The following is a 25,657-nucleotide window of genomic DNA, read 5'->3' on the forward strand; positions in this document are numbered from 1 at the left end:
GGACAATACTGCTCCAATGCTGTCCTATGCTATGCTCCTCATCTGTAACAGTTTCCATGTCTTTCTCCACTCAACATTGATTATAAATCCTCTTTCCCCTAATCTCACCACATCCTCTCTCAAACAAATAAATCCAACTTGAGTCTTTGGTGCTTCTCCAAGCTCATTCATTCTCCTTGAAAATTCTTCATAACACCCTCTCCAACTCCTCTACCACTACTACCACTCTAATTTTACTGTCTAAAAGTAATCAGTGGAATGCTAGTTAGATTTTTAAAATGCTTACAGTTGTAGTAAGCTAAAATTTTATTAACAATTAAGAACTTTTTATTTTTGTAAGTAGGATTTTTAGCCTCTCAATGTCCTTTTATAGATAGCAGTACAAGTTGCACTCTGTATTCTATTTAATTGGCATTGATGTTAGGCTTCCCTTCGTGTGCAAAGGAAGGAGAGAGCTTTTTGTTCAATGGTCCAAATACAGTGTTGCCAACATGATTTTATTGCAAGTTCTGTGATATTTGGTGATTTTTCTTCAAGCTCCAGCATCCAAAAATCAACTGATTACATTATAATTTCAGGTTTCATTTTTTAAAAAGTATATTGCTCGCCTTCATGGTTGTGGAGAAAAGCTTGAAAATATGACCCAAATGTACCCTAACGGCTCAGAAATCAAATAAAAAGAACCCAAAATGTAATTTAAAAAAAATCACTTATTTTTAAGCCAGTCTCTTGATTTTTGGGGTCCTGTCTCATGAGTTTTGAATGCTTTGAGTTGGCAATACCTGATTCAAATACATTTTTCTGATTTAAAAAAATCCAACCACACCATGTCTCCATATCCAGAAAACAGCATTGAACGTGGGTATATCTGTGATGCTTGAGTGGAAAAAATGTGAATAGACCACATGCCGCCCCCACCACAAACAGATCTGTCCTCCCAAAACAAGACAGATGCTCCTCTCTCCTGCTCCCAAATCACAGCTTTGCATGGATTGTCATGTTTATCCTTTGAAACGCTTACAATCAACAGAAGTTCCATATGTTTACTTACCACCGGTCTGTGTACATCCCAAAATGCTCGCTCCTGGCTATCAAGGATTTTCCTTTCTATCTTGTCTCTTTTCTTGTCCACTCTGTCAATGTTGCAGTACATTTAAGACAAACAACATTAATTGTAGTGCCTCTAAAAACAGTCAATGACAAATCCAGCAATAAAACTTCAAAGGAACTCACTTTGCTTGTGCTTCAGCTTGCATAAAAATAAACTCCCACTTCCTGGCAAATGATCGCTGTAGCCTGGCCAAACTCTCCTGAAAATACAGTATAAACAAGTTTAACTGTGCTTTAAGTTATTCGCTATCTAACAGTTTTTAGACTGTCTTCAAAACCTCCAAAAGATGATGTTGCACTCAAAAGCCATAATGCACAGGCTAGTGTAAATGTAGTCTATTTATTTGGTGGAAAGTGTCCGACACAGTACAGGATAGACCACAAAGTCTACATTATCTGTGCCCCCATCTCTTTAAGGTTTGGAACTCTGTTGAAAGGTCTGGACACAGCTCTAGTGAGTTGCAGTGGTTGCTGCAGAGTTTGGCACTTCCAGAAAAACACACCAGTAGCAACATTTGTGGGTGTGTTGGTTGGTTGATTATTCCAAATTTTCAATGAAATGCTCCAACTTTAAACCTAGCCAGCTCTGGAAATGTAGCAATGACATTAGCTTGATACTGCCACTGATTCACACTAAAACCTCCATTTGTCTTCTACATGAGCTGTTTGTGTTGTCTAGTACAGAGATGACTGTAGCTGGAACATTAGAAAGACATTTTGGGAATACAAACTTCTTCTAAAGAAAATTGGTCATATACTTTTTAAAAATGTTTGCAGACTAAAGCTGTCTATTATTGTATAGAAAATTATTTAATAATATTTTTATGAGACTTGGCATAATTCTGCACTCAGATATGCTGGTAAATCTTGAGCAACTCCACTGGTTGCAATAGAATTATTCTGGATTTTCATTAGTGTAAATGGAAGCATAATTTGGTCTACTGACTTCAAGGGAGTTTCAGGTACTCAATTTCTCTCAATGCCCCCTTTTTGTGTTAATTATAGTGAGGTTAACTAAAAAATGTCTGGGAACTTGGTATCAAATAATCGGACTGCAACTGTATTATATATTTACTGCAGAATAGTAAAGGGATATGTCTTCACAATCCCATCAATAACCCACATAATCTTATAAAGATACCATGGGCCATACTCATCCCGCTGTAGCTCTTTTGGCTTTAGCAGAGTTACAGCAGGGCAAAAATTGGCCTAGTATCTTTAAAACTAAGAATACAATTTTCAAAAGCACCAAAGTGACTTCAGAGCCCATTGAAAATATATAGGTCTTAGACACTTAAGGCCAGTTGTCTAAAGGTATTTAGGTGCCTAACTCCCATTAATTTCAGTGATTACCTTTTAAAATCTGGCCATGTCTATGTCAGTTTTGAAAATGGGACTTAACTTTTCATTACTTGAGTCCTTTTGAAAATTTTAAGCTAGATCTTTAAATATATAATTGGAAGCCTTAAACACTGTAGTACAGTTCTGACAAACATTGGGACATATTTGTTTCCGACTGCATGAGATTGGTGAACAGTTCACCTGATGCTGGGGAAAGGATCTGTGCACAATTAGATTAGAGATGGGCCCAAGTCTTAGTTCCCAAACACCCCTGAACTTTGGGGAGATATGAATTCAAACTTTGCAGCTGGCCCCTCTCTATGGCTTGTTGCACCAACAACCTGGATCCCAGCACCCCAAAACTATGGGAACATTTGGGATTTGTTTCTATCTCTATTCATAATGCACCAACCCAATCTTCATTGTTTAATATAATACAGCAGGCGCTCATGTACAACAGCATTTATGGATTCTGAAATATTAGCACTTGAGTGCCAGTTGTCACATGTCTAGACACAAGTTTAAACTGCTCAATGTATAAACCACTGCACTATAAAAATGCTGTGGCCTTTGTTTCGAATGTTATCCTACATTCTGCTGAGCTTGGAAATATCATTTATTTGACATCTCAGTTCCAGGAAAGGCCCACGTACTTACTGCTTCATAGTCTGCTAGCTCAAGCCGTGCTTTGTTTTGCATTGTTCGCTTGCAGAGGTAAACCGCTAGAACACACAAAAAAAATCAATCAATCATTTCTTGCTATTTCATAAACATCAAAGCCCCAGAAATCAAGATCTCAAGGTTTCATCCACATTCCATTGACACGGACTGGTATATTTTTACCTCTGTGTTTCTCCCTCTATAGCAGTGTTGGATTAGCTACTGGGCCAAAGGGGTCCATGCCCAGGGCCCTGGCCAGTTGGGGGGGGCCCAGAAAAATGGGCGCCCCTGGCACCTCAACCCGCTCCGCCTGCCCGGTGCTCCTGCTGGGAGGTGGGGGCTTGCCCAGCTCCTCCTGCCCACCCGGTGCTCCTGCAGTCCCCACATCCCGACACGACTCCCCTGCTGGAGCACCAAGGCAAACCTCCGCACCCCAACCCCATTTCCCCGACAGAAGCGCCGGGAGGGGGAAGCAGGGGACTGAAGGCAGAAGGAGTGGGGAGGGGCCCCCCACTTGCTGTGGTCCAGGGACCCCACAAAACCCTAATCCGCCCTTGCTCTATAGTCGATTTTTTTAGCACAAGGAGGTCAATTTATACAATGATATTTTTATTGAAGTGTAGCTTCTGCCAAAGTGATTAATGGCATAATTATTTAGCTCTCTTTACTTTATAGCAGTAATAAACAAAACCTTGGAGGTGAGGTTTTGTTTTTGTTTTGCCAAGAACTAATTTGTTAAAAAGCTAATTGGCAACTTATCTTTAAAGTATTACATATGGACTAAAAGAGGTTTATCAAGAGGTGTTGTCCTATTTCACCAGTAGAAGGATTTTCTTTATTGTTTATTTATACACTATTATTTTCCCATTGCATAGACACCAATCCACATCAACAAGAGAAACTCACAATTAAAAAGAAAAAGGGAACAATACAAATAAAAAATAAAGACTCAAAGTATCACTCCCTATGGAAAATATCTATAAGAGGAAATAATGTGGGAGTGAAAATGAAAAAGTGGGAGCATATCTTTACATACAACATTGGGAACAAATGTAGTCTTATTTACATTGTGGCAAATCCAAAGGAATTGCACTGACTTCGGCAACGTTGTTCTGGATTCACACCAGTGTAACTGAATGGAATTTTGCCAAATATATTACAAGCAACAAATGCTGAAAAGAAATGGGTTGAAAAATCAAACTAAGGTGAGACAGAGGACAGATGTTAGCATCACTCACTAAGTCATTACATTAATGGCTTGATCCTCCAGAATGCTTTAAGCATCCAAAATTCCTATTGAATTAAACTGCAAATTCCTATCCTTTTCATTTAGGGGCAAATCCTATCCTTCATTTCAAGCCTGAGTAACTGGATTTAGTGCAGGTGACTCCTCCAGAAAGGAGATGTAGGGTGGGGCAGAATTTCCCCTCACAAGGCTGAAGAGAAACAGCATAACCTTTTCATGCCTCCACAGCCCCAGTCCCAGCCCCTCTGTGGGGTAGCATGGCCTTTTGATTTGATTTGTATAGTCAAGGATCCACCAACCCCATCCGTGAACTCTGTGCTGGGGACATAGAGCCCTCATAGAGCTAGGCTCCGATATATTCTGAGGGAAGGAATCCTGGCCCACCCATCCCCATCGCTACATAGAAAAATGCATTTCCACTGCTGGCACAGATAGGAAAGATTTGTGTCTAAGAACTCAATCCTACAGTCCCTAGACAAGCAAAAGTCCCTTGCACCTAATCTAATCTTGTATTTTAAGGAGGCCAAATCAATAATACTTAAGATCCCCAGAGACAAAATTCACTTCAGACAAAAGAATAAATCTTAAAAATAGTTTCAGTCTGACTTTCTCCCTCTGCTCCAAGGCATTCCATTATTTCACTAAAACAACAAGGAGTCCGGTGGCTCCTTAAAGACCAACAGATTTATTTGGGCATAAGCTTTCGTGGGTGTCAGGGTTTTTTCCCCACTCTGAACTCTAGGGTACAGATGTGGGGACCCGCATGAAAGCCCCCTAAGCTTATTTCTACCAGCTTAGGTTAAAACCTGGTACGCTGCCACCACCAAGTGATTTAACAAGAAACAGGGAAAAGACCACTTGGAGTTCCTCTTCCCCCAAAATATCCCCCCAAGCCCTTACAGCCCCTTTCCTGGGGAGGCTTGAGAATAATATCCTAACCAATTGGTTACAAAGTGATCAAAGACCCAAACCCCTGGTCTTTGGACAATGGAAAAATCAGTCAAGTTTTTAAAAGAAGGATTTGAAAGTATCTTGCCCCCTTATTGGTTCTTTGGGTCAGGTGTCAGCCAGGTTACCTGAGCTTCTTAATCCTTTACAGGTAAAAGGATTTTGGTGTCTCTGGCCAGGAGGGATTTTATAGTATTGTACACAGGAGGGTTGTTACCCTTCCCTTTATAGTTATGACAGTGGGTAAAAAACGTTTTTTTACCCACGAAAGCCTATGCCCAAATAAATCTGTTAGTCTTTAAGGTGCCACTGGACTCCTTGTTGTTTTTGTGGATACAGACTAACATGGCTACCCCCTGATACTATTATTTCACTGGGATCACACAGGGTAAAAACCAGCAGAGAACTTACATTCATTGCAAGTGCCTCTGAGTTTTAACTGGGGCTTCAGATATTACTTAATGGAAAGAAGAATTAAAATTTGATATGTATGTTACTTGGTCTATTCTCTTCTCCATTTGTATTCTTTCCATTTTCTTCAAAAGCGTTACCATCTGTCTTCTCTGATATTCCCTGCTCAGGTAATACAAAGATATATCTATTTGTCATACGTAATTTAGCAGGCTGAGGTACAGAACTTAGCCCCAATTTCAATGCATATTTAAAGCACCATACATTTACACTATTGCCTTAGGGTTTGTTCTGAAATCTAGGAAAGAGAATAAGTGCTGAATTCTGGCTCTTCTCACTGAGTCCAATGATAGCTGCAGGCACATAACTAAGGGCAGAATTGGGCCCTCATTACAGTCCATTTTTTTTCTTATTGTTTTCAAAATTACTTTCTTAACTGATGGATCTAGGGAAAAAATCCTGTCAGCATTAGCTCTAAGACATTGTGAGGATTATTTTAAAAAAATGTATTTATTAAAGATGAGCAGAGAGGGTTCCAGGAACTCCATGAGCTGAGTTTAAGCCTGTCAGGTAACCCTAACGTCTCTTTAAATACATATAGAAAACTCCCACTCTCTTCTTTTGCTTGGCCTACTGTAAAACTAATATTCTTAGAAGATAGTTGCCCAACCTATTTTCAATATATTTGTTGTACTTGGTGCCTTGTCATCAGCCTAATCTCTCTTTCTAAAACAGTTATTCCTTCAGGATCATAATGTCCATAGCAGAACAGACCAATGATTCACTTGTCTAGCAGCCTTTCTTTGGCTGTGTCCAATCCAAGATGTGTCAATTGAAGGCCTGAACACCCCACAATCTGCCTAATTCTGCTACACCAGGGCAACTTCATGGTGACCCCAAGATGAACAGTACTTGCCCACACAAGTGCAATAGTCTAATCCTGTTTGAACATTTACTATCTGGAGTAAAATGACAAGGGCTAACAATTCTCATGCTTCTAGACATATGCTCATCACAGATAAATGGGACTGCTTATGTAAGTGTTACCTAACGTGAGCAAGAGTTGAGGATTCAGGCCCCTGGCATAACTCTTAAATGGTGATAAAGATCCAAAAAGAAGAACACAATATCATGCAGGGAACTTGAGATGCTATAGGATTCTTTTCTTCAGTGTAAATAATTTTCTGTAGCCTCAGACTAAAGGTAAATAAATTTCAACAATAAAAGTGACGTGACACCATATTTGTATGCTGCGTAGGTAATTTTGGGACTTAAAGAAGTGAGGTCTATTGAAATGAGCTTCATTAGAGAGGTATTACACCTGGAGATCAGTATCTGATCCTGAAGCATGAGGATTATCAGCCTTTGTCATTTTACCCCAGTAAGTACATTTCAGAACAGGATTAGATTCCTTTAATTACAACATCTGCTGTTATACGACATTATTTGTCTCAGTAATATCTTGTGGCAACGAGTCCTGGACCTGTTTCCTTGAAATTTCTATCTAATGACTCTTTTTAGTGTGCATATTTCTGAGCCAGGACTTCAAAATGGTTACATTTATCCCTCAAGCCTTTCCTCCAGGGTATTAAAATGCTTCTCTTATTTTTGGAGCCTAATGATTATACCATCTGGCCTTTTTTATGCTCATTAAAACTCTTTCTACATGTCAGTGTACTTAAGGCAGAGTCTAAAGTGTGCCTGAGAGGATTTATCTGTCTGGGAAGTATGACATATCTGCTGATGCCAAGGCAGAAGAAAATGGTGCTCAAGGACACTTCAACTCTTTGATTCAGTTGCTCCCCTCCCATCATTGTGTTGCCAGCACTCTCACTTTTAGCATGAATGCAGCCATTCTCAGATATTGTTAAGGGCTTCTTGTGGAAGCAGCAGCTCAGGAATTTGAGCTGAATTGTTTGCGGTTTCCCAGACAATAATAATACTTTAACTATTCTATAGTGTACTTTATCCATAGACGTTAAGGCACTTTACAAAAGAAGGTAAATATCACCCTCCTTTTACAGAAGATAAAACTGAGGTGCAGATAAGTAAGTTTTTTTTCCTTAAGAGGAATGGGAGTTGGAGTTAGGGATGCCGCAACAAATATTTTCTTCAAGGCACTGATTGCACAGTACTTCCCAGCCCTTACCTTGCCCCATTTGTAACATTAGTGGTTTGCAGTTACTACAGTTGGTGTAGCCTGGCTTGTAGTGCCTAGAGAGGGAGTGAATGAGTCAACTGTTTTCCTCCCTTCTTCCAAAGCAGTCAGTCATAAATAGCTGGTTCAACAACAAGGTGAGAGGCACAAGGGCATAATTTGGAGGGGTATTGCCCCCCCCCCCCCCCCGCAAAATGCAAGCCTCTGTCAGGCACAGAATTTGCACCCCCAATGCACGCCCCCACTGGTATGACTGGAGCTGTCCCCCCAAATATAGAAGTCAAACTACCTATGGATAGGCAGACCAGAGTGCCCACTATTTTGAATTCACATTTCTGCGGTGTATACATAGCTACAGCTGGAAGTATGATCTGTAGGAATGCTTTTAACAACAAAGGCCTCTTATTTTTACATATACTTTTTTTCGGGGGGAGGGGTCAAGTTGACAAATTTAAGTAGGTGAGGTGCCCACAAGGAGACCACCAAGCAGTTACCTTGGAAACTGTTACGCTCTACAAACTGGTCATTTGGCTATATGGAAAGCCTTCAGAATACTACTAATTACACTGAGGAGAACCCAAACCTTTTCTGCCAAACTCTCTATGTGACTGCATAAGTGACAAGATAGGGCCCTAAACATCCTTAGGGCCAATCATAAAGCAAATTCTGCCATCAGCTACAAACCAGTTCAAAGCAGTCAAAGACTGGATTGTCACTTGTGAAAGATAAGAATTTGGCCCATTCGTTTTCAGCATGTCTTACAATAAAGCCACAGTCTCACTGGAAGTAACCAAATGCAACAGAGTATTTTATAAAAATTACTTAACATAAAAACAAATGATATATAATGCAACAAAGCCTCATTCGTAATCTCAGTTTGCTAAACATGGACTGCAACATACAATCTTATTTTAGTGCTTGTATACTTTAACATGATTTTGCAATCAATCTGATTGCCTTCCAGTAAAACAAATTATATAGTTGTAGCAATAGCATATGATTTAGAACAGATTGGAGTACCATGGAAAAACAGAGCTTGAGTGGCAACTTTTTTAAAGACTGTATCAATGAGCAATGTTCCACAAATTCAAATGACCAAGATAATTTAAATGTACAAGGAAACAGAATAATGCCACACTCAAAGGGATGTCATAGAGCGCTGGACTGGAACCCATGAGACCTGGATTCTAGTCTCATCTCTGCCACTTGAATACTGGGTGACCTTGGACAGGTCACCGTATCTCTCTATGCCTCCACTTCTCCATCTATAAAATGGGGATAATGACACTGCCCTGCTTTATAAAGCACATTGAGATCTACTGATGAAAAGTGCCATATAAGAGCTAGGTATTTATATTAGTATGTTTGTTCTCTTCCCCTGAACTTACTTTTCTGTTTGTTTATTTTTCGTAGGGTCATGCTTTCTGAGACAGCCAATGTGCAGGGACTGTTTTTCCAAACTACTAGACGTAAGCCCCACTTTAAACCTGCATCTGTCTGGGCAATAAGGTAAGAATCTATTTAAACCAATGATAAAACACTCATTTGGCCTGTCTACACAACATCTAGGAATGAGCCTCCCAGCCCAGTTCCATTCCACTTATGCCAGCAAAGCTCACACTACTACTCTAAAAACAGCTGTGCACACGGTGCTTTGAAGTTGCAGCTTGGACTGGAGCTTGGGCTCTGAAGTCTGGAGGGGCTTCAGAGTCCCAGTTCCAGTCCGAGCCACAATTTCAAAGTGCCACCTACACAGCGATTTTTAGCTGATATTAGCACACCCTGCTAGCACAAGTCTGTGGGCCTGGGTGTAGACGTACCCATTAACTGAGCTAACGGATTGCTATGTGTTTTTGAAAATCTCACCCACAATAACTGGGTTACAAAATGTAACTTGACAGCTCAGCAGTAAAATTACTGACCATGTCCCACTGAGATATGTTGCCTCTTCGCAACAGCTTTTAAATATATTCAATCACAATAACCCATTTTCAGGGTTCAGCCATTTTCAACTCTCAACTGCTTAATTATCATTTAAAGCTCATGCAAAGCCTCTGCAGGGTTTGTTTTTTTTGTTTGTTTGTTTTTTTGTTTGTTTTTTAAGAAGACCATAGAGATAATTATGAGGTTTCAAACTTTGAACAAGGAAGAGGACTAATTTTATACATTACATACACCTATTTAGTGAAAAACCCACAGCTCCCATTCTAAAAGTTTAAGGCCATGAAGTTAGTTAGTTGCTCACATGGAGCCTGATCAAGCTCCCACTGGAGTAAGTGACAAAACTCCCACTGATTTGGGAGTTTTGAATGGCACCAGGACTGGGTCTTTGAAGACTACAGACTTGCAACCTGATCTGAACCCAATGGGAATCAACTACAAGTGTTGGGTACAAGTTGGACTGGAAAAAGGGTTGACACACTCAGGCCAGGTTCAGGTTGGGCTTTAAAATTAGGCCCAAGAAGACTGGGGGTGTGTGAGGCAAGGGCCAGTGGCTGGTGGAGGTGGTGCCACAAGGGGAGGTAGTGCTGCACTCACATCAGCTGTTTCCAGATGAGGGAGAAAGAGACACAACGTGGCTCACCTGCAAGTGCAGCAGCATGGCCAGCCGGGACCCTGCACTGGTCAGCCTCTGCCCTGCCCCACGCTGCACCTCACCCCGACTGCCCAGCCTAGAGTATTTCATGGTGCCCTTGCTGCAACAATTCAGGAAATCTGAGGTAACGATCAGGGGGATCTGTAAGTGGCTACCGATCATGCACCACCACACCATCCCAAGGTCTATACCCCTCCCACTTTGACCTCCTCCCCATGCCTGGATTCCTGCAGCGGGGCCAGGCAGGAGGTGACAGTGGAAGTGAAGAGGAGGGGGGTTACTCTGTGTCTGCACAGTGATGGGGCTGTCCAACCGTCTGGCTGCGGTTTGGGTGGTCCAGGGGGCTGTGGCCTCACCAGCATGCAGGTGGCCCTGGGCTCTTTGGGGCAGGGAGAGGGAGCACTGCATGTTTGTGAAACAGAATCACATGGTCCGTTTGCAATGTCCCAGCCATATTGCTCTTCCAGCTCCAACATTGGCAGCTCTGCATCTGACCTTGCAACCCAACTTGAACCCAATAAAACCCAACTACAAGTGTTGGGTCAGACATGACAATGACTTGACATGGGCTTGGATCAGGTTCAGGTTACTTGTGGTCTAGTTGGGTTCAGGGTGGGCTTTACAGTTGGGTCTGATGACACCTCAATAGGAGATCCCACCGAGTAGGATCAGAAGAACACATCTACACTACTACCAGGAGAGTGATATTGTTATCTTTATGCAAGATTCCCAGTGAAATCAGAAAGAATTTTAAATGCACAAGAAATTGAGGGCCAGGCTGAATGTCTGTGAGGCAAAAGAGAAGGGAAAAAATCTTTACAAGACATTATTTTTTAAGTGTGTCTTTCAATGGCATGGTTAAATATTTTTGTTCAAAACTTTTTTTCAGCAAAAAATAAAGATTTAATGATACTAACATTTTGTATTGATTTTGCCAAATTGTTTTGGTTGGAAAAAAAATAATTATGAAAAGAAACCCTAACATGAACACTTTATTTGGTTTAATAGTGCCTGTTAATTCAGTAACAAACATAAATCATGAGAATTTATAGATGTTACTTTCACCTATTGCTCAGAATACATCTGAAGCTAATATTAGCTATAGGACCAAATTTTGGCTTCAGAGTCAAAATGGGAGTCATATGCATACATTCAATATTGCCAGGGAAAAAAAATAAAAGTTAAAATAAGGTCTACAGAGTTCAGACAGATGCTGTCCTGAGGGCAGATAAATTAGCAATCTTTGAATGTGCCTGATCAAGGACTAGACTAAATCTTCACTGCCAATAGACAAATCTGTAACAAATGCCCAATTTAAGTATCACCACCATTTACAGTGCAAATTATTCCTTTACCTCACTGATGCTTCTATCAAGCAATTAATTATTTCTGGTCTCTAGGATGCTCACTTAACTGAGGTTTCATCTTCCACTTAAGCATAAAAAAGAAAATGCCAGTTTTTATGTGAACTGGGCACAATAACTTTCATCAGTTAGTCTCAAGTATCTACAATGCAATTACACCCTCTTACATAAGCCTGGGGAGGTTCAGCTATCGCAGGCTTCAATGGTTTTGGAGATCCCCATGACCATATACCACTCCCAAATGAAATCACCCACATGTCTTTTGTTAGCTCCCTATTCATAGACTGGCAGATTTAATTTCCATATTAATAATGAAATAGTCAAATCAGTTTAGTTTATTCAAAGCAGTGATTTGAAAGTAATTCTGAAAATTCTGAATTATATTTATAAATCTTTAAATTTATTCTTTCTATAAGAAATTACATTGTTTATATTGATAAAGGCCAGGATTTAAACCTAGATTAACAATGCATTTATAGTAATGCAACAGCAAACAGATGTTTAAAAACAGCTATTTGGGTCATACTTGATTAGAAAGTTCCAGAGAACTTTTCCTAAGTACATTTATGAAAATGTTGGCAAACAACCTGCACTGGGCTGCACAAGAGAATTCTCAGCTATAACTCTTTTTTCTTATAACCTTAGTGCCACAGTTATGAGACAGAAAAATATTACAGTTCTGTGTTAAAGAGCCTTGCACTTTGGAGTCACTCCTGGGGCGAAGGACTATGAAAAGCTGCCTCTCCTCCTATATTCTGCTGACCTAGTTAATGCTAAGGCATGTCAATAGCTGATGCCTAAGATAAAGTTCACGAATACAGGTAGAAGGCATGTATGGCATGTAGAAGGCACGTATGGACAGACTTGCAGATGGTCGTCTGTCTGCATCAAAATTTGGCAGGCTTCAGGACAAAACACGGCATCCTGGTTCCAGCAAGCTTTGAACTGAGACTTTCTCTGAATCATTTATGTGTCAGAGGTAGCTTCTGGTGACTAACGTAGCTCTGCACAGCAGAACAACGGGGTCTAGAACTGGGAATAAACCTCATAGGTCTAGTCCAGTTCCATGCTAATACAGGTTTGCTCCCTTGAGCACATATATTTGCATTTTGTCCAGTCTAATTTTGTGTGTGCCGAGCAACAGGGCTTCTCCATTGTGGGATGAATCTACATGCAAATAGATGATCCTTTTAGCCAGTCCTTCCACCAAGCTATTAGCTCAGATATTCTGTATATGCTGCCAATTTCTATAGCATTCGGTTGTTTTACATTTAAAAAAAAATATAGAACTGCAATACTGTTCATGTACAATAACATTAACAAGATGCTGCACCTAGTAAGGGAGACTAAAGGACCCAGCAGTGAGGGCACAAGACTGAACAAAAGCCTGGAGACTAAGATTTCATTCGCATTGCCTTTGCCTGACCCTGGGCAAGTCACTGAAATTTGTATCTTACTTTTCTCATCAGTAAAATGAGTTTAAATGCTACTGACGTAGCTTTGTAAAGTGGTGTGAGATCCCTGGAAGAAAATCACTAGCCAAGAGCTAATGGTTATTTTATCATTACTAATGACTAGGAACAATGGGCTAAAAGTATGAAAGATTGCATTTGGCAGGGAGATTTTATCAGGGTGTGGATGTCTCTCAAGAGAAGTGTTCAAGCCCCATAGCTTGGTATATAAAACTAGACAGGGCAAGGCATTAATACAAGTAATACCATTCTAAGAACCAAACCTGTGATGTCAGGGAGATGGGTTAGATGACCTAAGAGGTCTGATTCCCAGCTCTGGATTCTATGAATTCAAACTGTGTTGCTATGCAGAGCCATACAGAGATTAGTAAAATGACTGCCTACTAGAGAAAGAAAGTTTGAGATAGAGGTCAAATTTTCAAACAGGCATTTTAAACTGTGAATGCAAAATAAGTAGACAAACATGTTCTAAATGGAAAATTAAGCTGAATAAAAGTGTGGTTTATGATTGCAATTGCCTGTCTATGCTTGCATTTACCTAGTATACAGGTCTGTCGCATCTTACGCGCATTTAACATGCACGATTTCAACTTTACGCGGTTGGCAAAAAAAAGAGAAAAACAACAGTTTTAATACTATACCTGTAGTGCAGGCGATTTCGCCCGACATTGAACTCAATGGGGTTTTGGCTATACGCAGTTTTCGCTTTACGCGCTAACCGCGGAACGGAACCCCCGTGTAAGATGAGACAGACCTGTATGTTATGTTCTGCAGATGCAACTGATGTGTGATAGGCCAAGTTCAGCAGTACTATAGCTGATTTTAGCTCTGATTGGGAAAGACAATATCTCTAGAAAGAAAAACTCTGGAAAAGAAAATTGCCACTTAAATTCTCAAGGGCAATGCAAAAAGATAGTGGGTTTTTTTTTTTTTTTGGCCTTCTCTCCCATTTCATAAAGAATCCCTGATAGCTGAAGCTTTCAGACTCCACTTTACCTAGAGAAAGAGAGAAAGAAAAGTGGTATATTGCCACTGGGGATTATTTCCTTATTTTATTGTAATCCAACCTGGATAAAAGATTCATGAACATTCATAGTAGGCAGATGAGGTAATATCTTTTATAGGATCAACTTCTGTTTGTGAAAGAGACAAGCTCTCAAGCTACACAGGGCTCTTTTTCAGGTCTGGGAAAGATACTCAGATTGTCACAGATAAATACAAGGTGGAACAGATTGTTTAACATAAGTAGTTAATATATATTGTAAGAGACTATTCAAGGTGAAGCAGCCAGTTAACTCATTTACAGTCATAATGACATAAGATGGGAGTTAATGGGTTACAGATTGTTGTAATAAGCCATAAATCCATTGCCTTTATTAAGACCATGATTTTTTAGTGTCTAGCAAAATTATGAATGTAAGTTCCTAGGCTCGATTTTTGAAGGTGTTGTGCAGGCTTCCTTTGAGAATGAGGACTGAGAGGCCAGATATGGAGTGATCATTTTGTGAAAAGTGCTTGCCCGTGAGTGATATGGTGTTTTTGTGCAAGAAGTTTAGTTAATGTCACCTTCAGATTTCTGAGTCACAGATTTTCCTCTTTTGTTTGACAGATAAGGATAACAAAAGGATAACATACAGGTACATTTGAATTAAAATAGAGACAAACAGCACATGAGAGAAAGCTAAAGGTTATATTGGTTATATCAATGGGGAAGTGAGGCTCTGCATTGAAGCTATTGATAGCTTGTCCTGTCAACTGCCCCATCAAGTAAATTCCAAGCTCTCTCAAAATTTTGTACAGATATATTTGATCTTTGCCAGCATGAAACCGTTGGCAAATTTAGTTTTACATCTGTTTCTCTATTTTTTTACCCAGAGTTGTGTTTTTCTAACAAAATGCAAAACACTGAACTAATCTGCTAGCAAGATGCAAAACTGAAATGAATTTTTGCAAGAAGAAAACAACACTGAGGGACATTTTGAACTATCCATTTCATTTCTGATTCTCCATACAGTATGGTATTCTGTAACATTTAACTCACTAGCATTTGTAATTGACTGCAGCCTATTTGCTTGGATGTTTTTATAGTCTTCTAATCTCATGTCTTCTACTTGCTAAATTCTCCCCACCCCCACAAAGAAGCAAAAACCTCACTAGCCCAAGTCTGACACATGAATTTTCATATCACCTAACAACCACTGTATTTTTCTCTTCAACCAGAATCAGTGGAGTCATGAAAATCCAGTTCCTTCCTTCGACTCCCCAGAACCCAAGCCTGCAATCTCCTGCCCATTCTATCTCTGTGAACTTATCCTGTCCCCATCTTCTGTAATCTTCCCTCTCTTCTATCCTACAACAACAGTGATGTCATTATTAATAAATATCCACTTATTGAATTTCTTTCCCCAATTTTTTCCCTTTCCTACTAACCAAACACCTAAAAACCTTCTTCAGCTATCTGAATGGCCAGTGTCTTGAGAAACAGTGGTGCCTCCCTGGTCTAGCATAATTAGAGCTAGAAATAACAATTATATATTTTACACTTTAATAGCACCTTTCATGTGAGAATCTCATGTGAGAAACTTAGTGCACATTAGTTTAGCCTCACAACACCCTTGTGAAGAATTATTTGCATTTTACAAATACGGAAGATGAAATACACTCTGTGACTTACCCAGGTCATACAGAAAGCCTGTGGTAGGTACATCCAGCAGTATAACTCTTCCTCCAGAACTCTCTCAAGAATAACAAGTCCTAACTCAGATGCTGGCAGATTTCACTCTCTCCAACACCATGGACATCCTGCTTTGCCCTGCCTTCTCTCCAAATCTCTATTACATTCAATCTGTCACTGTTTCTCACTTGCTGCTTTTCTCACCTGCTCATGTCTTCAGCAGAACTTCCCAACCGAGTTGGGCAAATTACGGCACCTATGGGCAGAGCCCAACTGGGGATAGCAGGTCATGTACTGCAGAAGTGCCATTGATGTGTTACTACCTAAAGAGGAGCAAGTTGAAAGCTTGGAGATGGAGGATGAAAGGGTGCAGTGCATGCTCCCTATAGAGCAGATCTCAAGGTCCTGTCTGGTTCCAGGAAAGTGGAACCATGCCCAGACTCCGACCCAACAACTTGTCCTCTCTGGTGATGCTATACACCCTGCACAGGGGAGCATAAATTATTGCTGTCTCATGAGCACAAGTGTCCTAGGGAAAGGGCAAAGAGGCTCCCTGTGCTACCTTCCACACAGAACACTCACCCAGAGGAAGCCATAATTTGTCCCCAAACTGATAGCCTACACCAGGGGTAATCAATAGGTAGACCATGGGCCAAATCCAGACCACCAGACATTTTTGAACAGACCCCAACATCTTTTTTAGTTATTATCATCATTATTAGTTGGAGTTTCTTATTATTTTCTCTAGAGTCTGGACCTTGACTATATCTTTACTAAGAAATTTGGACCTTGACAAAAAATAATTGACTACCCTGGCCTACACTGTAATTGGTAAGAGCCCTCTCATCCTAACCACCACTGTTCCCTGTCCTTCACCTCTAGTGGAGAAAAAGCTGCATATTCTTTTAGACTCAGGAATCTTTTGTTTTTCATGTTGCCTAGATCTATATATTTGCCTACTATCACCCCCAAAATACTGTCCTGTCCACAGCAGACACTATCTCAACCCCTTTGCTGAAGCTCTTATGCATGTCTTCCTTTCTTCTTAGCCTGAACTAGTGGAATGATTTCCCTTATGGATTTCTTCAGTCCATACTACTAATTCTTCTAACTTTGTTTTGTCCAAAATGTACCAGCTAATCACCTCATTTATACCATAAAATGGGAACACATTTCCCGACCTTTAGTCCATTTCAGGAACCAGTACATTACCTCTCTCATAGACTTAAAGAATTTGCCCCTCCCACACCCAGCATCCCCCACCTCCCTTTCTGAAATTATCATTGTAATTCAGCCCATTCCACAGCCCATACCACTATTTCCATTCACATTCAAAGACACATATCTGTCTCCTTTTGTCCCCATAATCCAGAACAGCTTCCCTATCTCGTTTTACCTATTTGAAGATTCCCTGATAGCTCATATCCATCTCTTCTCTTGATCTACAGCTCCTAACTCTAGAACAAAAATGAAATCCCCTCCAACTCTCACTTTTCCTGTGTTCAATCCATTATATAATTTCACCCACTTCTATTCACCTTTCCTCCTGAAACATTTCTTATTACCGCCTCCTTCTTCTCCCCCCAAAATACTGTTTTCTACATTGTTACAATTATTTGTTGTATTTACATAGACTGTAATTACCTGTGAACCTTGGAACTTTTCTCTGCCTTTCATCTTTTTTCTATATTATTATTTAAACAAGAGAATGTGGGAGAATTAAATTCCTCAAATTCCCAACAGCTGTGAGTCACTAAACCCGAGAAAGGAACTGACAAGCCTCATGAGAATTGATCCCATATGCATATGGATTAATATTCATTAGATTTGGCCAACTGAGATGAACCCGGATCCTTCTGACTATGAACATAAATAGCCTCAATATTTCATAAACTTTCAATGACACAGAAGTGTTTTTAATTTGCCAGAAGAACCTCTATTAATCCAGTAAATTTAATTTTAAATAAGAGGGGAGTTGGGCATATAACATTTTAATTTGCAGAATTAATTGTCCTATCAGAGTACAAGTAGACAGTATGTTCAGCCATTAGTACACTCACTCACTCTAGAGCAACAATATAAAGCAGAGCCAGCTTTCTAAACTGTGAGATCATAGTTTTAATAGCCACATGAACAAGTCATAAGATAGGGACTCTATCCAATACAGAGAGGATGCAGAACTACTCAAACTCCACCAGTCTAAATTACTGCAAAGGACCCACACCTTTACTCCTGCACCAAGTCCTGCTGAATTCAGTGGAACTTTGCATGGGAGAAACTCTCCAGCATGGTTGGGTCCCACTGTGTAGAACTTTAAAATCAATACAATCAGTTAAATGAAAACCAAGGACTTACATGTTTAAAAGTGACTAGTGATTCTGGGTGCCTAAATTGAGATATTTTAAAGGATCCTGATTTTCAGCGATTGAATGCTCAGCACTTTCAGAAAATTAGGACCTTCTTAGATGCCTCAGTTTGAGCATCCAAAAAGTGGGCATCTAGTTATCTTCAAAATGGAGGCCAAGATATTTTACCTTGATCCAAGATAAAAGTCTAACGCCTGTATCAGTAGCAGGGTTCACTATAGCACTGCTCTAGGAATTGGCCAGCAGCCTCTTGAAATATATTTTTGGAGATTATTTTTAAAGGATGTGTCAAGAAAGGACATCATCTGTTTTACACACATTGCCTAAAGCTAAATCTTTGTCATGAAAATATTGTATACCCTCAGCTAACATAAAGCAGAAAGTGAAATAACATTGTAAAGTAGATGTTAACATAGTCTATAAAGGAATAAAAAAGCATTTATTTTTGGAGTTAACTTGGTAATGAAGGAACAAATGCCATGTCTCAACCTCATTTCATTTCTAGCTTAAGGTTAATTATTTTATTGTCACTGTTCATCATAAGCAGCAGTACAACACTGGATGAATAATGGTAGGTATGCCTGCCTTTATTTAAAGGGAAACTTTACACTTTTTTATGATTTGTATGATATTTTCTTAGGCCAATGTACATGTGCCAGCAATGCCACTCTGGCAGGTACATTGGCTAAACCGGACAGTCTCTATGCAAAAGAATAAATGGACACAAATCTGACATCAGGAATCATAACATTCAAAAACCAGTAGGAGAACACTTTAACCTGTCTGGTCACTCAATAACAGACCTGAGGGTGGCAATTTTGCAACAGAAAAGCTTCAAAAACAGACTCCAAGGAGAAACTGCTGAACTTGAATCGATATACAAACTAGATACAATCAATTTAGGCTTGAATAGAGACTGGGAATGGCTGAGCCATTACAAACATTGAATCTGTCTCCCCATGTAAGTATTCTCACACTTCTTATCAAACTGTCTGTACTGGGCTATCTTGATTATCACTTCAAAAGTTTTTTCTCTTACGTAATTGGCCTCTCAAAGTTGGTAAGACAATTCCCACCTTTTCATGCTCTCTGTATGTGTATATATATCTTCTCAATATGTGTTCCATTCTATGCATCTGAAGAAGTGGGCTGTAGCCCACGAAAGCTTATGCTCAAATAAATTTGTTAGTTTCTAAGGTGCCACAAATGGCTTTAATGTAAGTTCTATTTATTTAAAAATGGTTTATTATGGGCAATTACCTACATTTTCTATACATCATTTACTAGTAAACTACTGTGAAAGTCTGCAGCATCTCTTTTGAACTCTTTTAGGGTGAAATTTGCCTTTCTGCAGAGGGCCCATTGAGAACTATAAATCCCCTAAGACTTTTAAGACACTGACAGGGCCGGCTCTAGGCACCAGCTTAACAAGCAAGTGCTTGGGGCGGCCAAAGGAGAGGGGCGGCACGTGCAGCAATTCGGGGGCAGCAGGTCCCTCACTCCCTCTAGGAGTGAAGGACCTGGCACTGAACTTCCAATTGCCGCCGCCGATCGCGGCTTTCTGAAATCCTACTTAAGACCTATTTTGCCCTCAAAATAGGATTTCAGGGGTTCATAGACCTTTTGTGGGTCTTCTGCAGAGCAGTGAATTTCAATCTTGTTGATTATCACTTCCTTTGTTACAAACTATCAGTGCGATAGTGGGCACCGCATTTCAAGAAAGATGTGGAGAAATTGGAGAGGGTCCAGAGAAGAGCAACAAGAATGATTAAAGGTCTTGAGAACATGACCTATGAAGGAAGGCTGAAAGAATTGGGTTTGTTTAGTTCGGAAAAGAGAAGACTGAGAGGGGACATGATAACAGTTTTCAGGTATCTAAAAGGGTGTCATAAGGAGGAGGGAGAAAACTTGTTCACCTTAGCCTCTAAGGATAGAACAAGAAGCAATGGGCTTAAACTGCAGCAAGGGAGGTTTAGGTTGGACATTAGGAAAAAGTTCCTAGCTGTCAGGGTGGTTAAACACTGGAATAAATTGCCTATGAAGGTTGTGGAATCTCCATCTCTGGAGCTATTTAAGAGTAGGTTAGATAAATGTCTATCAGGGATGGTCTAGACAGTATTTGGTCCTGCCATAAGGGCAGGGGACTGGATTCAATGACCTCTCGAGGTCCCTTCCAGTCCTAGAATCTATGAATCTTGCAAGTGGTCTGCATTCAGAACTCCCACTATATTCAATATATGCAATTAAACTGGCTAGGATAAAAATTCATAAATATAATATGAACCCTTATGCTTCAGGATATAAAACAACTTCTAACTGCCTGGAATTGGGAAGAAGGTTACCCAACAGGGATATTATTGCAAAGTTGTCCATTGTGAGAGTTTTAGACCTTCCTCTGAAGAATCTGCTACTGGCCAATTTTGGAGACGGATTAGTGCATTAAATGGACCACTGGTCTGATCTGGTATTGCCATTCTTCTGTTCCAAGTGGAAGTTGGGAGCAGAGCACTCATTGCATGAGGCCCTGAATGCTATGTAGCAGCAGTAAAATGTCAGCTCTCCTTCAGAAACACCAGAAGCATTCATAGTTTAAAAGTGACTGGTAAGTAAAAATACTGTTTTGAACATTCCTTGGGTTTTTTGATTTTTTAATGAGCATGTTTTAATTTAGAGCCACTAGTCAATGGGTCAATTTCTGGAGTAAATTATTTCTCAGCATGAGTAATAATGGTAGAATCTGACTTTTTAATTTTTAAATGTCTAGCTTTGTCACTGTCTTGAATGCAGAACTCCTACAAGCTTCAACTGAGTGTTTAAAAATATGTAGGCCCTAAGGTACAAGAATTAACCACTGTAGTCTAAGGATTTAAATAATCTTGAAAAAAGATTTCTTGTTAGCTATCATAGCTTGGTGATCCAGTTATTTGGACTGAGATTGCAACTGTTTCCTCAAATCATTGCTGTATGTTCAGCAGAAAATCTCAGCAGCCTTCCAGCCCATGCATGGTGATAGACCCTAATCAATAGAAGGGTTAATATACCATGGAAATCCATTAAAAACTCAGCACTCCACAACACAGGATTTCTAATTTCCTTTAAAATTATGCCCACCCCCAGGCCTTCCTATACTAAAAACAGGAAACTGAGCTGTTTAGTGGTAAAGCCTATATGATAACTGGAGGAGCCCAGCATAAAGAAACAAGAAACTCTCCTGGCACATCACTGTGTGGAGGGATAGACAGATCCTGAGCTCTATTCTGATACCCTGGAGAGTCTCTCTTCACCCCCCCCCGTGTCCCCCGCCCAAATTGATAATTCTGATTCTGACTGTGGGGTTTCTTTTTTAATCTTCATTATTGCTTTTTCTCAGCTGGAAGGTCACTTTAGTAAGGCAGCTAGACATTGTACCGCCTCATCAACATCAGTGGATAGTGACAGCAATTTTCTCAGGCTGACTTCAGGCTCAGGTCTAATATTAGACAGTGAAGGGTTCTAATAAACATTTTAGCATATTTATTAACTCCCCCAGTTATCCCATAGGCTTTTTTCTGGTGAACAGCTTGGTTTCCCTTGGGAACCATGTTTCATAACTTTCTGGTCTTCCATAACCCAGGAGACTGTGAATAGATAGGACAACACTTAAAGGAAAGCCGTGAAAAACTGCTAAGAAGGAAAGTAAGAAGGAAAGAAAAGAAAGAAAGAGGCAGTAATATTAAGTGCTGAATCAAATATCTTCCTGCCTCAGTGACTAATCACAGCAGTCTAAATATTAGATCCATAACAACATTCTGGACTTCTACTGTACTTTTAATCTACAAATCTCAGTGTTTTACAAGGTTGGTAAGCATTTTTATCCCCATTGTACACATGAGCTAACTGAGGCCTGGAGAGGTTAACGTCAGCCTCTTCAGACTTGAGAGTTGTTGGTGCTCATCACCTCTGAAAATCGGGCTAGTTATTTAGATGTCTAACGTTAGGCACCTGAGTTTGAAATTGCTGGATTTAGTGATTTACCCAAAAATCACACAAGACAACTGCGAAGATAAGAAAAGAATGTTGGACTGACTCCCAACCTTATGCAGATTCCATTAGCCCACAGCTCTCCAATACTGAGGTTGAACACACTGTAGTGCACACCACCTTGAATTTCCAAAGCATTCAGCCAAGATATTTAAAAAAAAATGGGTGCCTGAAGTTAGGCTATTTAGTCACCAAAATAAATGGGCTGTTTTTCCAAAAGTCCTGAGTATCCAGCAGCTCCCATTAAAATGAATGGGAGCTGTTGATTGATCAGTTTCATGGAAAATCACAACACTTTAATTCGGTGCATACATGTGGACATAGGAACCTAACTTTAGATACTAATATTTGAAAAATCTTGGCTTTAGTCATTTTATAGTGTTTTTTTAACCAATTATGCACGTATAATTTATGTGTGTAAATGTGCTAAACATGGCTAGGGTGGCCCTGGCACCTCCTCAGAATACGGGATTTCAACGCCCCTGCCCACATGGTCCCTCCCCCTTCTGCATCAGCCTACCCACATGGCCCCACCCTATTTTAGCCCACACACACAGCCCCACCCCCTTCTGTGTCGGCCCCCTGCACTAGCCCATCCCTGCCTGCATGACTCTGCCCCTGTGTGTGAGCCTGCTTGCATTGGCCCACCCATGCCTGCATCACTGCATACAGAGGTGTCACCTTGACCCTGCCCCTCTGGCATCCTCCTGCATCCACAATCTCTTCCTATTCTCATCTCTCATTTTCAATGGATAAAGCCATGTCCAGTGCTAAGTCTCTATTGGACAGGAACAGTACGGCATAAATCTAGGATTGTCCGGCTTTAAACTGGACAAATGGCCTCCCTACATATGGCATGAAATAACATATTGTACACAGATGTGGCCATTCCCATCCATGTGAACCTGAATGTATGCACATGTATTTGTGTGGCCTTGTGTACGAACAAATAACTGATTTCCATATGCCCACTGGATACGTACATTCACGTATCTTTGGCCCACTATGAGTTTGAGAATCCTAACCGGGTTGCTTGCATGTGTTTGAATCTTATCAGCATGGTAGAATCACTACTTTTAAAGTACCTTCTGTTTCACTGAGACATTGTCACCATATGTATTTACAATGTGCACAGCAATGCAATGCTATTTTTGTATTCCTGGATCACATTCATATGTGACTTCTGCCTTAATAAACTTTATAAAATCAAACCCAACCTTGAGCTGAGCATCAGCAGTTCTTGCACTGGGATTGAACAAAACAACAACAGTGTTTTTAATGGTGGGATGGCTAAACAAGACAGACTGTAATAACATTTTTATACATACAATACAAGACTCCTGATAGAAAGAGAATAGGTATCCACACTGACCATAGTCTGTATTTTCCGGCTCCCAACAATTTGATGGCCAAAAATAGGGTGTCTATAGAATAAAACAAAGTAAAACAAAAAAGCAGGGAATTCAGGTTAGACAAAGCAAGCATTATACAATTCCTAGACTGACACTGTTTTGTAAAGGTTATTTATGTTTTCTTCGGAAATCCACTGTATTGTAAATCCAGCAATTTTGAAATAGACATCAAAATGGCAAATTACTTTTGTATGCTTATTTATGATATTTGTGTAGTGTGCTAGAATGGCAGCTAAGAAGAATGAAGTATTATTATTATTATTGATAAACTACAGAACAGGTACAGGACAGCCCTACTTTCTCCAGGAACATGCTCACACCAACATGAAGAATCAACATTTAGAAGTGAGAAGTTTTTGCACTCTTTATGACCCATTCAATCTTTGATTTTGCAGAACTTGTGATTAATAAACGGTATGTTAAGGTTCTAAGCAACTCACTAGTAGGTATTTAATAGAGTTGGTCAAAAAGGACAGGCTATTTTCACAAAAATATGCAAAATTTCAAAGTTGTACTACTGTCGAGGCCTTCAAAATGCAGTTCTTTATTTTTCCATTAAAAATACCTAAAATGTTATTTACATTTTCTTTTATCGCAAACAAAATGATTTTTTTTATTTCAATAGCATTTTGTTTATATTGTTGGGAAGATATCTTTAAGTGTTATTAATATTTTGTAAGAAATGAAGAAAATAATTCATTTTTGAAAGACTATATTTCAATGAAAAACCTTGTTTGATTAAAAAAATCAGACATCTCTAGTATTTATATACACAGTATATTCATGTGTATACACTAATATGAAATTTGAGATATGATATTATTATAGTCAAATGTCAGTATTTGTGTTGGTTTGTTTTTGAATTTTTTCCTGCTGGAACTGGAAAAATGAAAAAATGTCTTTTTTTAGGGTGGATTTTTCATTTGTTTGTTTTATTTTTTCTTTCCTTCCCCCTCTCTATTTTTCCTCATCCTTCGACACCCACACCTTTTCAGTGGTACAATGGAAAACAACGAGAGAAAAGGTGGTGAAAGGGAAAAAGGCGGGAAGTGAAAAATGAAAAAGCAAAATGAAAAAATGTAAAGCAAAATTTCAGAAATAAAAATGGTCAAAACTAAAAATTTCTGATTAAAATGTTCATGAAATATTGCTAATAAATGAAAAATAATTCCACCTGCAGAATTAAAATGACTGAAATATTTCACAACAATATATTTTCCATCTGTTGGTCATTGCTAATGAATTGATATTCACTGTTCTAGAGCTCTGATGTTAATTTATATCACAACTCATTGCATAAACTGAGGTTCCTTTTGCCAGGTTCCAATGATTAAATGTTAATCTTAAATGATGGCAGCCCCTCCCCCCCCCGCCCTCCCGGGGAGAGGCTCAGAGAGCCTTTAACATAGCACTCCCATACATGGCGGTAAACAGCCATGCCCTCCCACCCAAAAATCCATGCACAACTCTATACCTAAATTAGCAGAAGCATATTAGCAGATGCAGCAGGGCCCACTAATAAAAATGTTTCCTCAAGGTACTTGGCAGCATCATGCCTGCTTTATCCATACATAGACATACTGACTCCAGGCATGCCACTCTCAAGGCACACGCCTTCCCAGTCCCTGAGTCTGCATGGCTGTAAATGCAGGAGTCTGAATTTAGCCCTAAAGCTGTTCTAAAATAAGCTAACATTGATATCACCCTGAGTCTTGGACAGCAATCCCTTGAGTGGAACTGGAAATGTGTAAGCCATATGATGCAGCTTTTCTCTATTAGCCAACAAACAGTTCTTCCAGACAGAGCAATAACACTGTCCTTTTCTTACATGGACACTATAGATCTTAGGCCTGATCTACACTACGGGGTTAGGTTAAAT

General features: G+C 39.7%; 1 protein-coding gene and 1 long non-coding RNA gene across 31 annotated transcripts in view; one reads left to right on the top strand and one right to left on the bottom strand.

Annotated features, from left to right (window-relative positions):
- Positions 1 to 25,657, bottom strand: part of RGS7 (regulator of G protein signaling 7) — a 448,509-nt gene that overhangs the window by 76,814 nt on the left and 346,038 nt on the right. For 23 of the 30 annotated variants that reach the window (XR_010599787.1, XR_010599786.1, XM_065589102.1 and 20 more), the window contains 4 exons: positions 23,739 to 23,790; positions 3,109 to 3,173; positions 1,234 to 1,310; positions 1,052 to 1,133 (listed from right to left, as the gene is read on the bottom strand). Coding sequence is in view for 27 of the 30 variants with exons in the window: in XM_065589102.1 (XP_065445174.1) it covers positions 1,052 to 1,133; positions 1,234 to 1,310; positions 3,109 to 3,173; positions 23,739 to 23,790 (276 nt within the window). In the remaining 3 variants the exon portion in view is untranslated. The remainder of the gene's footprint in view (positions 1 to 1,051; positions 1,134 to 1,233; positions 1,311 to 3,108; positions 3,174 to 23,738; positions 23,791 to 25,657) is intronic. The other 7 variants (XR_010599788.1, XM_065589118.1, XM_065589111.1 and 4 more) reach the window with 1 other exon arrangement.
- LOC101942481 (uncharacterized) lies at positions 9,300 to 24,184 on the top strand. Its single transcript, XR_256302.4, has 3 exons — positions 9,300 to 9,383; positions 20,644 to 20,948; positions 23,995 to 24,184. It is a non-coding gene; the product is annotated as an uncharacterized LOC101942481 (long non-coding RNA).

This window comes from Chrysemys picta, chromosome 3 (assembly GCF_011386835.1).
Source record: "Chrysemys picta bellii isolate R12L10 chromosome 3, ASM1138683v2, whole genome shotgun sequence".
NCBI classification, from domain to species: domain Eukaryota; kingdom Metazoa; phylum Chordata; order Testudines; family Emydidae; genus Chrysemys; species Chrysemys picta.